At 49.6% G+C, this 16,513-nt stretch overlaps 7 protein-coding genes across 7 annotated transcripts; 3 read left to right on the forward strand and 4 right to left on the reverse strand.

Annotated features, from left to right (window-relative positions):
* Window positions 1-296: 296 nt before the first annotated feature.
* UREG_04824 (palmitoyltransferase PFA3) lies at window positions 297-2,041 on the reverse strand (the record flags this gene model as incomplete). The annotated part of the gene is made up of 3 exons (XM_002584089.1): window positions 297-1,366; window positions 1,544-1,762; window positions 1,840-2,041. The coding sequence occupies 3 exons, from the start codon at window positions 2,039-2,041 to the stop codon at window positions 297-299; spliced, it is 1,491 nt and encodes a 496-aa protein (XP_002584135.1).
* Window positions 2,042-2,974: 933 nt separating this feature from the next.
* UREG_04825 (uncharacterized protein) lies at window positions 2,975-3,914 on the forward strand (the record flags this gene model as incomplete). The annotated part of the gene is made up of 2 exons (XM_002584090.1): window positions 2,975-3,026; window positions 3,082-3,914. The coding sequence occupies 2 exons, from the start codon at window positions 2,975-2,977 to the stop codon at window positions 3,912-3,914; spliced, it is 885 nt and encodes a 294-aa protein (XP_002584136.1).
* Window positions 3,915-4,607: 693 nt separating this feature from the next.
* UREG_04826 (uncharacterized protein) lies at window positions 4,608-5,332 on the reverse strand (the record flags this gene model as incomplete). Its single annotated transcript, XM_002584091.1, has 3 exons — window positions 4,608-4,798; window positions 4,860-5,022; window positions 5,084-5,332. 3 exons carry the CDS (start codon window positions 5,330-5,332, stop codon window positions 4,608-4,610), a joined length of 603 nt encoding a protein of 200 aa, XP_002584137.1.
* Window positions 5,333-6,393: 1,061 nt separating this feature from the next.
* Window positions 6,394-9,846, forward strand: UREG_04827 (uncharacterized protein; the record flags this gene model as incomplete). Its single annotated transcript, XM_002584092.1, has 5 exons — window positions 6,394-6,785; window positions 6,936-8,456; window positions 8,559-8,587; window positions 8,731-8,940; window positions 9,077-9,846. The coding sequence occupies 5 exons, from the start codon at window positions 6,394-6,396 to the stop codon at window positions 9,844-9,846; spliced, it is 2,922 nt and encodes a 973-aa protein (XP_002584138.1).
* A 500-nt stretch (window positions 9,847-10,346) lies between these two features.
* Window positions 10,347-11,977, reverse strand: UREG_04828 (uncharacterized protein; the record flags this gene model as incomplete). Its single annotated transcript, XM_002584093.1, has 3 exons — window positions 10,347-10,457; window positions 10,540-11,492; window positions 11,572-11,977. 3 exons carry the CDS (start codon window positions 11,975-11,977, stop codon window positions 10,347-10,349), a joined length of 1,470 nt encoding a protein of 489 aa, XP_002584139.1.
* A 1,028-nt stretch (window positions 11,978-13,005) lies between these two features.
* UREG_04829 (uncharacterized protein) lies at window positions 13,006-14,052 on the reverse strand (the record flags this gene model as incomplete). The annotated part of the gene is made up of 2 exons (XM_002584094.1): window positions 13,006-13,272; window positions 13,339-14,052. 2 exons carry the CDS (start codon window positions 14,050-14,052, stop codon window positions 13,006-13,008), a joined length of 981 nt encoding a protein of 326 aa, XP_002584140.1.
* An 891-nt stretch (window positions 14,053-14,943) lies between these two features.
* UREG_04830 (uncharacterized protein) lies at window positions 14,944-16,374 on the forward strand (the record flags this gene model as incomplete). Its single annotated transcript, XM_002584095.1, has 3 exons — window positions 14,944-15,407; window positions 15,468-15,565; window positions 15,755-16,374. 3 exons carry the CDS (start codon window positions 14,944-14,946, stop codon window positions 16,372-16,374), a joined length of 1,182 nt encoding a protein of 393 aa, XP_002584141.1.
* Window positions 16,375-16,513: the final 139 nt, after the last annotated feature.

Below are 16,513 nucleotides of genomic sequence, written 5' to 3' on the forward strand. Positions count from 1 at the left end.
CCAAAGAACACTTTGTCAGTTTCATGTATAAATGGCCAACCAGATCCCACTCTAACAAATGGCGATCTTTTCGCGGATATGTTTTTAAAATCGACCCGAGTGTATTCAATATTACTATTCTAACTTCGGCGAAGGGCCGATACAACTACAATCCTGCATCTAATACTCCGTATAGTCTTACAAATCCCAACCAACAACACCAACCCGCTGGTCCCTGTGGTATACTCCCAAAAACAAGCGTAAGAATGATGCCCGAACCGATAATAGCACCTCCGTCCTGTTCAAACGCCAAACATTCAATCCCAATCACGCCACCCATCTTCCCGCTCCCCAGCGGGTCTTGACCCGCTGCTGTGCTTTGGATTTTGCAAGCCTCGTTCTTCATCAGAACTCGTGCTATATCGATCTGAGGAAACATTCGCATCGCTGTCCTCGTCAGCGGGCCTTTGACGCCGAGACGGCCGCGGGAGAGTCCTCATGGAAACTCCAGCAGGAGAGTGATGCACTTCGCCCGGGCCATCGTAGAACCGGGCGGCGCTCGAATCCTCATTGACTGGATATCCATCACGCCAGAGTTGGTCTGACTGTCGTTGTGGGTGATAATGAACTTGCACTGGTTGCTGCCCTTGCCCTTGCGACTGTTCCCATCGTTTCAAGCGTTGACGCTCAATATCACGCCGCGCTTCCAGCCACTTGAAGCTTGGTTCCCAATGCCAGCCGTCTCCAATGGTGCTACAAATAGGGAGCGCCCAAAGGAGTGGGTTTGGGCCGAATAGGTGGGTCAGATTCCGCCGCCAACCAAGGTCGAATGCGTTTGGGAATTTCTCCGAATCCCGTTCATCTAAATATTCCTCGTACCTATCTCGCTCCCGATCCCGTTCTAGCTCTCCAAAAGATCGGTAAAGAGACTGTTGTGCAGGTGTTCGGTAGTTATCAGCGTGCTCGTTGGGATTATATGCATCAGCTAAATGGTGCGTGTCGAATGGACGTGTGACAGTTGGAGAAGGGCGCTCCTCCCCTTCCTCCTCCCGAGTAACACCGGGTATAGCATTTGCATGCATATCAACTAGTTGCTGCCCATAGCTATGCAAAGTGTTGCTAAAGCCGGTATCGCGATGCCCGTCATAAGAAGCAAACTGCCGCCGCTGGTTGTCGAGCGTTTTCCTCAACGGGGATAGATATCTCGTCTTCTCGAGGCACTCGATAGTTGTCAGGCCACGGATTGCCAAACTAATATGCCAGGCGGTGAACCCGGTTAATACCAACGCAATAACTCCGGAGATAATAGCTAGCAAGATGACGTTTACTGGCAAAGCATGGTCCGCGTAACGCGCTTCGGTCAGCATCTCCTTCCATACCCATGTCGCTGACACCGCGAAACAGATGTAACAGAAGATACAAGTATAAATCAAGAACAACAGGAAAGCCTTGTAATTGTAGAAACCGACACAGGTTGCCAGCCAAGGGCAATGGTGGTCCATTTTCAGGACACACCTTTTGCACGTAGAGCAATGATGGGCTCTATCCGGTTTAGCACACTGACATTTCTTGCAGTACCTCTTCCCGCCTGAAGAATTTACAGTCAACGCGTTGTAGGCCGCAACCTCAGTGGTAGGCAGGTGGCTATAATCCTGTCGGTTACTTTTCCCTGATCGGGTAATGGGAGCATTGGCGGGTGAGCCGGGATCGGTAAAAACGGCGACCGTATAGGAGACAGCTAAACAGGCGTAAAAGAAGATCCCCGCTATCGCGCTGGTATTGCCTACATCATCAAGTTAGGGCTACTCAGATAAGTCAAAAACGGTAAAGACAACCAATCCTGTGAATTCGAAGACGTACCTATCCAAGTACTTTTAGCATATGAAAATCCCACGGTGGCCTGTATCCACACGGCCCATGTGGAAACCGCATAGACGAACACAAGTGGGAAGTATTTTGCGGTGCTGCATATAAATCGTTCGCATTTTCGCAAAAGACGTGTTGACCGGCGTTTCCGCGGGATTATTGAAGACTCCGATGCAGCAGAAGCAAACGCCTCCATGTTCAAAGAGTGACACGGCGGTCAAAGCTGCGAAACATTGCGACAGACGATGAGGGAGCCGATTGAAGGACGGGGATCACAGCCCAGGCCTGTGGTGCTTATAGCGTGCGTGTTTGACAAACCGATTGGTATAGCATGCAGTAGAGCAGATCACACTGAGATACAAAGATAGTTATCCCGTCGTCGTTCAAACAGCCAGCGAAGTCTTGAGATTGAGATGAAACGACATCACAGCCCAATGCTTAGTCAGCCGCCGCTGACGCATGTGCCAAGAGATGCTTAGTCAGTATTTAGTCTATTATGTAATCTTCGTTCTCCAACTCGACTTCAACCGACTTAGAACATCACAGACGGCATCACTCCCAAGGACACTCTGTCGCCCTGTTCGTCACAATTATTATTTAAAATGCCGGTGTGCTGTCTCGGAGGCCCTGAGACAACCCAACGTGCTCTAAGCGGACACATTTTCCCAAAACAATCAATGCCCCTTGCATAGCCCCCCCAACCTGGGGCCTTTTCCAACGGATCTGGCATGAAAGCCGCGGTGCGTCCTTATGTCGCCCACAAAGCTCCCAGTCTTAGACCCGTAATATAACCTCGCAATGCGCCTCGTGGTGGCGGAAAGAAATACTACTGCTCGCGCGGACGCATCGGTCATATAGATTAATCTAATGCAGCGTCATTCATATTTCTCAGGCAACCATAATTTCCGAAGCACGGCCAATGCTACCAGGTTTGTGCTCATGGCTGTGTAGTCAATGGGCCAGCAGATGGCAGCGAACTGATATAAAAGGATGAAGAAAGCTGTATTGATCAAAGCTTTCATCACTTAACTGCACACACAGGATTCTATCAAGAGCATTGCATGCTACAATCGCCTTCCCGTATCATTGACAAGATTGACCACTACCTATCAATTGCCGATCGATCAAAATGCCTACTTTTAGCTGCAAAAGCCTTGCTTTTGGTTTCATTCTATTTAACTGTGGGTTTATTCATGCATGATGATTCTTGAATGCTAAGACTGACATGGATCCAAGCGCTCCTGTTGACCGCCGCTCAACCGACACAGCCTCCTCTCTCCTGTGCTAAGGACACAGACTGCATCTCTGGCTGCTGTGATTTCTATCTCGGTAAATGCGCGCCTGTAGGAAGTCAGGCATTTAACAAGAATTGCGGGTTTGGCGGCCCTCAGCCGCGTAAACGCGAAGAAACCGAACCGTCTCCAACTACTTCGACAGCTCCTGCGGCTACTACTTCCTCAGAGACCCCTGGAGCTACTACTACTTCCTCAGAGACTCCTGGAGAAACTCCCACTTCCTCAGAGACTCCTGGAGAAACTCCTACTTCCTCAGAGACTCCTGGAGCTACTACTACTTCCTCGGAGACTCCTGGAGCTACTCCTACGTCCTCAGAGGCTCCTGGAGCTACCACTACTTCCTCAGAGACTCCTGGAGAAACTCCCACTTCCTCAGAGATCCCGGGAGCTACTACCACTACTTCCTCAGAGACTCCTGAAACCACCACTACTTCCCCCCCTACTACGACTACAACTACGGCTGGGAACCTTCCAACAGACAAACCAGGCGAGGACCCAATTCCAACATCACAAACAACGATGATGACAGCCTCTTCAACTGTACCAGCAAACCCAACCAATGGCCCGGGAAACGGTGCCGGAAAACAATACATCACTGGTGCCTGCTCGTCCGATGCTGACTGTGCGTCTGGTTGTTGTGCATTCGGTGACGGTCATTGCCTGGGACCCATTGATGCTCTCGAGAAATTTGGCGGATGTGGCTTCGGTCAGCCAGTTCCCAATACTCTTCCGGCCCAAAAGTGGAGAGAACAGTGGAAGGCAGGCACACAATGATGGAATATATGGCGGATTTAAATGTTAGACAAAATCAAGTTAGCGTTTTTCGCCTGGCGTGAAAAGCTGGTGTCAAAATGTACTGTATCACATAAGAGTTAGGACAAGAGTGCGGTTTTATTGGATTTTATATGTTAAGTTGATTAGACTCGGTAATTACAGAATTCCCATTTGGCAACCTTTTCAATGGAGGGTTGTATTAGCCTGACTTCCAACAAATACGCAATGATATAAAAAGTATTCTGGCATCTACAGTTAGTTTGCTAGACTTGAATAAGCATCGATCCGTCATAACTACAGGATAGTTACGCCCCAGATTCATTTGCGCGAAATAACATTCTCTCGATATCTATGGGGAATAGATACGTTCTCCTGCCGGTATCAACAATATTTTAGATGTGGTTTAATTGGGTTTATTTGATAAGAATGGATACACAAGCTAGCCAGAATTTTTGATTTGAACCAAGTATAGCAGCATGAAAACTTCATGAGATGCTAGCCCTATTGATTGTACATCGTAGCGGCCAATGAGCCCAGATAACTTGGTAGATGAGTGCTACCTACTCCATTGTCAAGAGACGAGATTCATTGGAACAGTACATGATGGTGTTTGAATGAAAGAAGGAAAATCCAACGACCTGCTGAGCGTCCCTACCATCAATCCATTCACTGGCATGTGAAAATCACGCCGGCCTATGCCAGCTTCACATCCAACCAAGGATCTTTAAGCAGTTCCTTAGCAGTGCTTCGCTCATCGGGCTGCCATTTGATCATCCGCCTGGCAAACTTGATAAACTGTTCCTTCTCCTCGCCGGATATGCGATTGACGGACTGTTCAAAGCCGAACTCGTTAGGTGTGGGTTTAATGTACGGCTCTTTCAAATCTAAATTTTTTTTAGAATCAGCCGCCGACCAAAGCATTAACCGTGAGACACTTTCCTTTACCATCATATAAAAAGTCTGTCCTCTCCCCCTGACGGAGGAGATTGTCCGGCGGCGGTCCAAAGAGAGCCGTAATCAGGGCAAGGTGATTGATGTCATCATATTCATTTCCACGGTTTGTATCAACAGCGGTAAAGAGTGGCGATCCTTCAAGCCAGTCCCACAGCTATATAGCCCGGACATTCAGCATATGTTAGGAAAAGCTGCAGGGTAGGGAACAGACACACCATCACACCAAGATTCCATATATCAGCACTGTATGAGTATCCAGCCTGAAGAATAACCTCTGGAGCACGGTAGATATCCACTTGGATGGCGCCATTGTTTTTGCCATTTCCTTTTACTGCACAGTCAAAATCTGAAAGTTGCACATATCCAGCACCCCTGACAAGCCTTCCAAAATTGTTTGCAGAGAGATAGATTGTACGGCCCTCATCATATTGCTTTTGGGGAAGTGGATGCAACCATGCTTCCATTACTGTTCTATGTTGGATCTTTTAAATTCTACCATGATATTGTCAGGTTTTATGTCTAATGGCCATGAGTTAGTCAAGACATTGCAGGCAAGAATATTATGAACAAACCAGTATGTATAAGATGACACTCAGAATGCAGGTAATCCAAAGCCTTCAGAAGCATTTGCAGCTGACATTTGAAAATTCTTAGGGGTATCACATCTTGAATAAACCGTTTTTGAAAAAGCCAGAGAGCTTCACGCATTGGCTCAAATACAATACACTGATGATTTTGAGATCCTGATTTTCCAGGCAACAGAAAGGAATCAAGCAATTTTCTCACATACTTGTATCCTTCATGCTTAGGATTTGTGGCGGCAAGACATTGAAGAAAATGTACTTCAGTGTCAAAGGATTTCTTGGATTGAAGAGAATGATGACCACTAGCATTGACTTTCACTGCAACATATTTCTCTTTCAGCCATCTCCATCTATGCCCAACGGTAAGTATGAGAGTAGCTTCCAGTAGATTTGATGGACTTACTGATGAAGGTCTCTGGCAATCCAAACAGTCGAGCTGGTGCCAACACCCAGCTTAGTAGCTATCTGGTATCGATTGTCGAGGACATCACCAAGACGAATGGGGTAAAAGCGGTCTGGATGATAGACGGGGGATTTCTCTTCTTCAATGGGCTGGCTAAGGTCAAGACGGGGCGTTGCAACTGTAGACGGCGGCCATGGTTGGCGCTGTAGAACTCTCCAGGGACGGGCGGTGCATCGGAAAGGTGGCATCGTCTCTGACTGAGTGAGTTAACCAAGTAGATAGCTAGCTAACCCGGCTCCTAGGGAACAATCTCACAAGCTGGGCATCACATAACTAGATCTTGTCCCTTTCAAGCCACATTCCTGCAGTGTCACATTCAGTGCAGTTCAGGGGCCGTGAAGGGGGATTAGGCAGCAACGGCTCTCACTCCAGAAACAACCTTGACATACACCCGTCCATCCGCTTCAAATGTCCACAACTTTCTTCTGGTTTTTCATCCTTTGCTTTATTTGTTCTTCTTTTGAATGAACTTTTCAAGATGGCTGAGGAGCCGAATTATAAGGCTCTATTCGAGCACGAGCGAGAACTTCGACTAGAAGCCGAACGCAGGCTCAACCCAACCTCATTTCTCGACTTTCTAAAGCATTGCCACCAGTTGATGACCATTCCTCTCCAAGTCAACTACGATATCAAATTGACTACGAAAGGCACCACAGCTCCAAAAGGCCGTCTCTGTCCCCTGTTTTTGAAGCAGTGGGACGACTTCCCTGCCCTTCGCAGCAGCCTATTACAAACTGTTGAAAGTGTGCTGCACCCTTCAAGTTCAGATCCAATCCGCAGGTTTCCATCCTTGGAAAAGCTCACCGGACTTGGTGAACTCTTTGCTCGTAGGAAACTGGGCAGCGAGCTGGATCTGATGGGCTATCAGCGGTATGCCATTGAGGAACAAGTTACAGATGTGGTGTCCGGGCTCTTGCAACTTGAGACTGGTGACAGACTGCCCGCCCTGGGAGGCGGCCTTTCTTTTGAGAACCACGCCAGCTTCTTGGCCGAAGAGGAACGGGAAGCTAACGGTTGGAGGCCGAGATCTGATCAATTATGCGTTTACCGCAAGGATGACGGTGGCCACTCCTTGTTATACATCATGGAATACAAAGCCCCACACAAGATTACTCCTGATGCCTTGAAAACTTGCATTAAGGTATCCGACTTTTGGGAAGATATCGTCCAGGTTCACCTGATTCCCACGAATTCCAAAGAAAAACAGATATACCGCGACAAGCAGATTGCGGGAGCAGCACTTACCCAAACATTTGACTACATGATCAAGGAAGGCGTTGAGTACGGCTGCTTGAGCACGGGAGAAGCTCTTGTTTTTCTCCAGATCAAAGCAGAAGATCCCAACACACTGTATTACTATTTGACGGTGCCTAAGCATGATATAGAAGCTGAAACCCCAGGGGATAACTTTGCACACCCCAAGACGGCAATAGCCTCCTTACTCTCCCTCAGCCTGTTAGCGCTCGGCTCAGAACGAAGGGCACAAAGCTGGCGAACTCAGGCGGCACAATCGCTAAGGACCTGGGAGATTGATGTGAATTTCCTCTTTGAAAAGTTCCGCAAGGAGGACGAAACCCCAGATACTTCATTTTCGGCATCAAGTTTTGCCCCGTCGAGCCCAGTGGAAGACACGGTTGATCGCCGGCCGGAGACAAGAGCAACTAGCCAACGAGCGAAACAAAGCTGTGCTGATGAACACGATAGCACAGAAAATACTGACCCGAATACATCCACTGAGGGGTCCGAGGGGGATGACCCTACTAGAAAGGGGACTGGAATGTCCCTGAAGCGTACAATAATGCACTCCTCTCCGCCATCATCACCATCGTCCCGTCGCCCTACCAAGCGATCAACCCTTCCTTCGCGACATCGATCGCCGTTGGCTCTCTATTGCACGCAAACGTGCCTGGCCGGTTTAGCTAACCAGTCCCCGCTTGATAAAGACTGCCCTAACTTTTCGATCCACAAAAATCAAAGCGCTTGTGGCAGGCATCCGATTCCAAAGTCCAAGGTAGCGGAACTTGTTGACAAGCAACTAAATAATGACCGTGATGATGGGTGTGTCCCGTTAAGTATCTGTGGAAGAATAGGTGCCCTTTTCAAAATGACTCTTTTCCCCTATGGCTATACTTTTGTCGGTAAAGGGACTGTTATCGAAGCAGTTCATTTGCTTCAACATGAAGCGCGAGTATACGCATTCTTGGAGAAGATGCAAGGAAACCAGATTCCCATTTGCTTCGGAGCCGTGGACTTGGAGCATGCCTTTATTATGGACAACCTGGACGAAGTTGTGCATTATTTACTACTTTCTTGGGCTGGGAAACCCTTGCATGAGCTGGAAGGATTCAATGACGAGGATAGTGCAAAATGCAAGGCTTATCGCAGAGCCCAGAAGAAACTCGCAAAAGCGCTGAGCAGAGCAGGTGTTATTCACGACGACCTCTATGAGCCCAATATGCTGTGGAACGAAGAGTCGCAGCAGTTTGTGGCAATCGATTTCGACCGGGCGAGGCTGAGGTTAAAAAAGCAGCCAAACAAGCCGTATTTATATCCAAAGCGCATGCAAGACTCTTCTAATTCTCGTAGCGTGAAGAGACGTCGGGTGCTTGTCGATCAAGCAAACTCGATAGACTGATGGATTAGTCTCGAGGTGCTCCGGAAACTCGGAGGAGGTCAATGGTGGATGCTTTTGGTATTGCTTTTGTGGCATGCATCACGTTGGGGAGGCCCCTGACGGCAGTGGCGCCGTGGATTTGGTGATGGACAAGCCTCCATCCTCCATGTAGCTGATTACTGACAAAGACTCACCGATCAGAGCCATCCTCACTGGCCGTAGCTGTCCGCAATGGAAGGCAAGAGATTGAGGATTTTCACGTCCGCTGGACAACGAGACAAGCCAGGTTGACGCTGTGGAGATTCCCCGCCTTGCTGTGGATTTGTCATCGGCGGCTGGTGACGGAGGGCGTTGCGATCTTATATCTCCTCCAGGCACGTCTCATTGACACATCCATTGAGCTGACATCTCGTCAGTCAAGCATTTGAGCAGTCATGGCAGGTCAAGACAAAGTCCATTTCTTGGACATCACCAGCGCCAATGAAGGTAGTTAACTATCATACCCGCACCCGCTATCCACCGCACAACTGCTAACGGACGAGTCCAGGAACCTCCAAATCGTGGTCTCCTAACACGCTGCGCACTCGCCTGGTCCTCAATTTCAAGCGCATTCCCTACACCCAATCATTCATCTCCTACCCCGACATCGCCCCGATCCTTGAATCTCTCTCCGTTCCCCCCATCGTCCCCCAGTATCTCCCGTACACACTCCCCGCCATAATCCATAAGCCCTCTCTTTGGTCCCAGAATCCACAACACTATGCCATGAACGACAGCACCCCGATCGCTCTACACCTCGAATCCGCGTTCCCGGCGCCGCACCACCCTTCGCTCTTCCCCACACCCGCAAGCTACCCGCTCGCTATGGCTGTGCTGAGCATCATGTCGGAAATCATGGTCAAGCAAAGGCGCATCGCTCTCCCAAAGACGGTTAAATACCTTGACCCCGCGGGCCAGGAATACTTCAACCGCACCCGGTCTGAGCTGTTTGGCCAGCCGCTCGCCGAACTCGCTGCGACAGGAGACGAGCTCGAGCGGGTTTGGCAAGACCTCGCTGTACCCCTGTCCACGCTTGCGACAATGTTGCGTGGTGAGCCGGGGAAGCAGAAATCAGGCCCGTTCTTTGAGGGAGACAAGGCGGGCTATGCGGACTTGGTCGTTGTGGCGTTCATGGCATGGTTCCTGAGGAACGACCTGGGTGATTGGGAGAGGATTGTGGCGATTGGGAATGGGGAATTCAAGAGGTTGTGGGATGCGTGCTTGCCGTGGGTGGAGGGACAGGGAGAGGAGATTGAATGGGAGGTACCTAAGCAGTAAATCTGGGCATTATATACTACGTCTGATTAGAGCGTTTGCGTATACTTTGGAAATAATAGAAATTTTTGGATTCAGGGCGATTTCGAAAGATCTATTCGAGGTATCTTTTTGTCCGTAGGATACCAGATAAATCAATGTTATGTACAAGACATTCGTCCTTAGCACCCAAACTTTCCCAAAGTTTGCAATGCGGTCGGAGAAATAACAACAACGTATTTGCCCATACTATATCCCTAATATATAACGGTACAATGCCAAATGCGGTGAATGTAATGCAATACTTCCCTTACTCCACACTCCCAGCTCAAAACGCCACACAGCTGGTGCAAAATGCATTGATAGCAAAACAGGCGGGGTAATTTTATGGGGAATGGAGGAAAAGGACAAGATGAGATTGGATATGAGACGAAGAAGAATTGCGTTATGTCATCAGTATAATGAACAGAGAAAGGTAGAAGTTGCGGTTGCTTTATCAAATAGAGGGGGGAACAGGCACAAGCTTAAAGCCATGCCTGGCCCATTGACGTGGCGGCAAGTAAACCACGGCGAGAATTTGGGCTTTGTTCCGGAGTGGTCTTGATCAGTCCTACATCACACCAATTCTTAATCGGCTGCATTCGAACATCGTTAGCCTCAGACGGTCATTGACCAGTTGTGGGAAGGAAGTGGTGACGGGAAGAAGGTGGTACCTACCAGGCAAGAGAGATATTTACACCATGAGCACTCTGATCGATATTTGTAGAAATTGTTGATGAGCAAGATGAAGGCAACCAATATGCCAACTAAAGCGCCGACACGTAAAAGCCACCATCCCCACCAGAGGGGCTTACGGCCTTTGAAGAATCCGATGGGCTGCCTGATGAACTGTTTCGCGTCTCGAGAAGGAGCACCATTCACAGAAAGGTAGGGGGTAGAGACGCCAATCCGCTCACGTAGCGTATCGGGCGAACGCAACAAGCAGACACCAAGCACCAAGCCCATCAAGAATCCGCCGATATGAGAAAAGTTGTCCAAGCCTGGCAGGAGGCCTAGAACGAAGGAAATAACGACGGCAAGGATCATTGTCAGAAGATAAGTCACCGGTCGGCTGATGGTATTCCATTTGTATAAGAGTTCGAGCACGCAGAGTGCCAGGATCCCGAAGAGGGAACCCGACGCTCCAGTCGAGGCAATACCAGGCGCCGCGAAATTGCCGCCAAACACGAAACCAAAAATTCCGCTAGCATAGTACACAATAGCGAATCTCCACCAACCGATGTTTCTTTCCATGTCTGCTCCGATAATCATTTGCGCCAAAAGATTGACACCGATGTGGATAAGGCCGGCATGGAGAAATATTGGAATGATGAATCGAAACCACTGGTTGGGCTCAGGCTTGTCATCGATTGATCCGCCAGCTCTTGGGTCCTGTACACCACCCAATCCGCAGAGCTGAGAGAGGGTGCATTGATTTTTTGGGTCTGCCCTATCATCGGATTGGGAATCAGGACAAGGCCAGGGCATCACCTCTGGAGCATCTTGAACACCTTTCACGTTTCGCATGCATGCTACAAACCTAGCTCCCATATTGATTTGGACATATGGCGAAGGGCCGATCATGGGGTTAAACTGTGGTCGAATCATGATGGGTGTTCCGGTAAGTTGGCCTATTTGACGATGAGCAGTTTAGGTTAGAATGTGTATAGCTCCGGTGAGAGGAGGGATGGGCGATGAAGCAATGCTTACCCATTTTCACAAGCTCTGCAATAAACACAGCGACTTGGATGGCAGAGGTGATGTAGACAACCCAGGGGATCTTTTTGAAGCGGCTTCGTCGTTTTCTTTTAGATGGACCGGCAGATATTTCTGGCGAGTGCGAGGAGTGTGGGTATTGACCTGGGGCATAATGCGTCTCTACATCGCTCCATTCCGGTCGTCCCGGTTGCGACGCATTCGGCTTCAGAGGGATATCATCTGCGTAATCGTTGGAATTGTATTTCCCTCCACCGCTTGAAATATCATGATCTGAATTTAAAGGAAACTGACTGTGTTGGGGGCCATAAGGATCTGAATAAGGTTGAGGGGAGCTCGGGACATTCCCATGGTTCCATGAGTGTTGATTATTTGAGTTGTAGTATTCGTTGGCTGCCATGGCGACGGGCGGTCAACTCGGGGGAGCGGTGCGGAACGAGCGGTTCGACGAGAGAACGCGGGAAGGGAGCGAGAGGGAATGGGTAATATAGCGAGCTTCTCGCAGCAAAGGAAGATGATGTTGTTGACCTGATGAGCAAGGCTGGGAGCGCTGATCGGCTGGACCGCCGATGACGACTTGGCCAAGACTAAAACCCACGACAGGTGTTCGCTCTCTCTGGCCCACTCAGAGCAGTCGGATGGTCGAGCACAACGGCAAAGGAAAGCAAAACGGCTCAAGCCATCGGGAGTGCGCAAAGGGACGTGAATGAAAGACGGTTGCGAGGAGCGACTCTCGTGGACAGCGGTTGAGGTTGAAAAATCGCTGAGACAGCAAGCACGCGGCTGCTTTGGGCTTAGTGCGGCATCCTCGACGGGGCTGAAACAGGGGGCGGTGCACTGCTTAATTTGGAATGTGGGTCCGTCAGCCACAGCCAACGCAAGTGTGTTGCACCAATGGGAACTGAGGGAACTTGGTTGTTTTGTAATTTGCCCAATCATGGCGTGCGTTGCTGGGCCTTTTTATAGGCTCTATTTCCATTGGATGGATTTAACTAGTGGATCTTGGCAGATGACTAAACGATTTACATCAGACAGCGACGAGACTGGAGTTGGCCTGATACTCACACGTATTGCTGTGGTGATGTGGACTGGGTTGAGGTGTGGAGAGGATGTGTCTGTTATCAGTACGGAGTAGTTACTTTATGATTACACGATGCAGCTGGATCGTCAAACGCTGCGAACAAGTCTTTGGGAGAGTGCAGATGGAGGGTGCTTCGTACACCGAGTGTCATTAACCCATTCCTTTGATAATAGGCATCCCCCAAGAAACGCCTATCCCGCCATGCCCTTGCCCGCACTCACCATCCAGAAAATATCGACTTGACTCCCTTGCAAATGCGGTAGGTGTGGATAGAAAACAAACGCCCTGATAGGTCAAAACGCTCAAGACATAAAGTGTGTATTGCGGCCACTTCGCTGCAGGGTGAATTATGGCTGATATGGTGGAGGCGGCCGCTCCTTTTCCGCGCTTCGGGGGTCGACCGTTTCCATTTCGTCGTCCACGAGTTCGGTCACGTCAGAAAAACTGGTCGATGAAGGCGTTGGAGGCGTGAATTCTCTCGAAACCCTCGCCTGGGAGTCGTCTTCGTCATGCTGCTGGAGCGATGCGTACGACGGCGGTGCAGACGGGTTGATATGGAGCGTTAATGGGGCTTTTGCGTTTGCTGGGACATCGGAGACAGGTGATGGCGTTGCCTTGCAGGATAGTTAGCTGGATGGCTGGACTGCTTATGCCAATACAATCAATATTATCAGCCTTACCGCTGTGTGGTCTTCGGAGTCGGCCTCCTGCGCTTGTTCTTTGCCCTTTTCGTCGAGACTCTCGCGAGCTTTCCATTCTTCCAGCGGCATCGCAATCACCTCATGCTCCCTGCTCGTTCTCCCGACAAGATCGCCCCCGTTCCAGATACCGTACCTCAGGACCATCCCGGACAGTTTGGTCTTGGTCATCTTACAGTCCTTCACGTCGCAGCCGGTCAGCACAGCCTTGTCCACCTGGCTGTTCCATAGAAACACCGTATCCAGAACGCTGTTCTCTACTCGGCTACTCTCCCCAAGACTACACTGCTTTATCTCGCTCCGCGTCACGGTCGTCCTCCCGCCCACCTTACTGTCTCGGAACGTGGAACGCTCGATATTCCCCGCACCCACGAGCTCCGAGTTCGACGCCGTCGAACGCTCCATGTGCCCTACGCCTTCCACGCGCGAATCCCGCAGCTGACATCGCCCGAGGTAGCTGTCTGAGATGGTGCAGGCGGCGAGGTTGCAGTGTTCGATGTAGCTGCATTTCCCATTTTCAGAGTGTAGTTTGACATCCTTGAGCTGGGAGTGGCGGATATGCGTGGATGAAGAGAGATTCGTGAACGTGCAGGACTTCACGTATGAGCGCTCCATGCACGGATAGTAGTCCCATTTGTCGGGGATGACCGTGAGATCGACCACGTTGGACCTGCGCGCTTTGGGGATATTCGACATGGCGAAGTCGGCTCGGCGGTGATGCGTATTAGGTAGCTATGCGAACAGGCCGGACTGGACAATTTCCATAGTTGATATAGGGACGAGTAAATTCTGGAACCCGCAGGAGTAGTCGAAATCTTGAAGAGCGAAGTCTGTCGATGCTTGAGAGTCGTGATGGTCTGCTCGTATTTCAGGTTGTCTAGTGCCCTCTGCTCTGACTCAAGACGAACCCTGAACACTGCACACGACCGGAGCCGATCCCTGGGAGAATTCGGCTGCCTAACATCTCAATCCCGACGGCATTTTCGTTCTGCTGCGGTGAAGTCACTCATTCCCGGTTCGCTGCTCGTCGACTTTGCTTCATGCGATAATCCGGACAGCCCATAGTTAGTTCAGCTGACATCAAGCCGAAAATCCCCGGCCCTACTGCTAGCGGTTCTCACAACCTGTGTGCAGTTCTGCAATCAATCCCGATATATGCCCGTTCTCTGAAATATAGCTTCACTATCGCTTTGGCGATTCAAACAGTGGAATTTGAAATGAAGAAGCTTGTGCTATGACCCAGTCTATGATACCCTGCGATCTAACATAAGCCAGAGCTCCATACTTGGAGTTCTCTTTTCGATATGGTTAACAATCTCATCCTTCAAAGGAGCAACAGTCACTGGGCTGTTGCGTCCGCCAGCAGTGAATCCGGCACCTTCTACCTGCTGCAACCTTTGCAGTGGGAAAGCCCATCCCAAACCATCTGACAGAACAGAGAGGATGTCTCTCTTGCAATCTCCCATTCCTTTCTTCAATCTCAGAGCTTTCTCCCGAGAGCAGGTTCTCAAAGAACTATCATCTTACGATTTCACTCACCCCACCAATATCAGTATCTGATAGCAGAACCACATCAGTCACGGCCTAATGCCTCCGCAATCTCCAGCTGGGAAATGCACGCTGGACGGCTCGTCCAAACCCCCCCAAACTCCACAGAAAACCGATAAACCGGCCCGTACTAAAGCATCTATTATCGGCAGCGACTCCTGGACTAGCGCTCGCGAATACAAACCAGGCGCCGGCGAGCCTCTCAACCCCAAAAAGGATGAGCGACATTTTCTTTACCAGCGTGCTGTCGATTTCAATGACAAAACGGACTGGCATGCCGTCGTTGCCACTGCATCCCGTCTTAGGAATGGAAAGAACTGTAGCATAAGACGACGATTTTCTATTGGCATATTCAATATGGTTAAAAGGATTGTCTTTGAAGATGGTGTTAGCTGGGTTATTAGGCTGAGGATGCCATCGTTGGGGGGTATGCTGGGCAGAAAAGAGCGATTGCCACCTGGACAAGCTTTGGGCATGGAGGTTGCCGCGATGATATTCTTCAAGTGAGAACTCCCGGAGTGTGTTTTACGGTAACCTATATATGCTAATTATGGCATGAGAAGGACCAAAACTTCCATCCCTGTTCCAAAGTTATACCATTACGATCTCGATCCAAATAATGACATTGGCGCACCATATATGATGATGGAGTATATCCACGGTACTACAGCACATCAACTACGCCTTACCATGGGCTGTTCACCTCGGTTTGGCGATGCTGAACAAGATAGGCGACTCTCGATGCAAATGGCGAAAATTTAAGTGGAGCTTTCTTCGTTCCAATTTGACAAAATCGGCGGCCTTTGTTATGACGAGGTGACAAAAGAGTTCTATATCGGCCCTGATTTAGACATGGGGAAAGGGCCCTGGACTACAACGACGGACTATTATCGAGATTTCTCGAATCATTGCATGGAAACGACTGCTATGGCGGATGCTAGGTTAGCCAGTGAAGATTCTTTCATCAATCCGGTGCTTTTCAATTATGTCTTACACACTGTGGAGGACCCAAAGAGGAGAAATGGGCCGTTCTACCTGACTAATTACGACTTTGGTCCTCATAACGTCCTGGTGAACGAGAAATTTGAGATTCTAGCCGTCATTGACTTTGACAGTGTAATCGCCGCCCCTCTTGAAGTTGCAGCCCAGCTTCCATTCATGGCCTATCTTGACCTTGGACCACCACCTGGACTGGCTGATTCTGCATCTGAGGGCTCGTCGTCCGCAAAAACAAGTTTCCTAGAATATAAACGGATGATCAAAACTGCCGAGGACAAGCTGAATGACGGAAGGGGGAGGGACGGCCTCTTGAGTGATGCAGTTTTTAGCAAGGCAGCGATATTATTTGGCGGGATTGCTGCATGTGGATGCCACTCGTCGTCAGTCAACAGTTCGTGGCTGAGGACTTATATCAGCGTGATTCGGAATGATGTTATCTCTGCTATCTCACCGACAGAGAATCCCAGTTAGGGGCGGAGGGGCCGATTCTGAATTCTTTTGTGGCTCGTATCGATGTGTTTTCCTGTTAGGTCAGGTCAGCCAACATAGTTAAAATGATAGCACGTCCTTTAGTGTTTGATAGTACCCCTTCTTGGTATCCTTATGATTT

Source organism: Uncinocarpus reesii, genomic scaffold, assembly GCF_000003515.1.
Source record: "Uncinocarpus reesii 1704 scaffold_3 genomic scaffold, whole genome shotgun sequence".
Taxonomy (NCBI): Eukaryota; Fungi; Ascomycota; class Eurotiomycetes; order Onygenales; family Onygenaceae; genus Uncinocarpus; species Uncinocarpus reesii.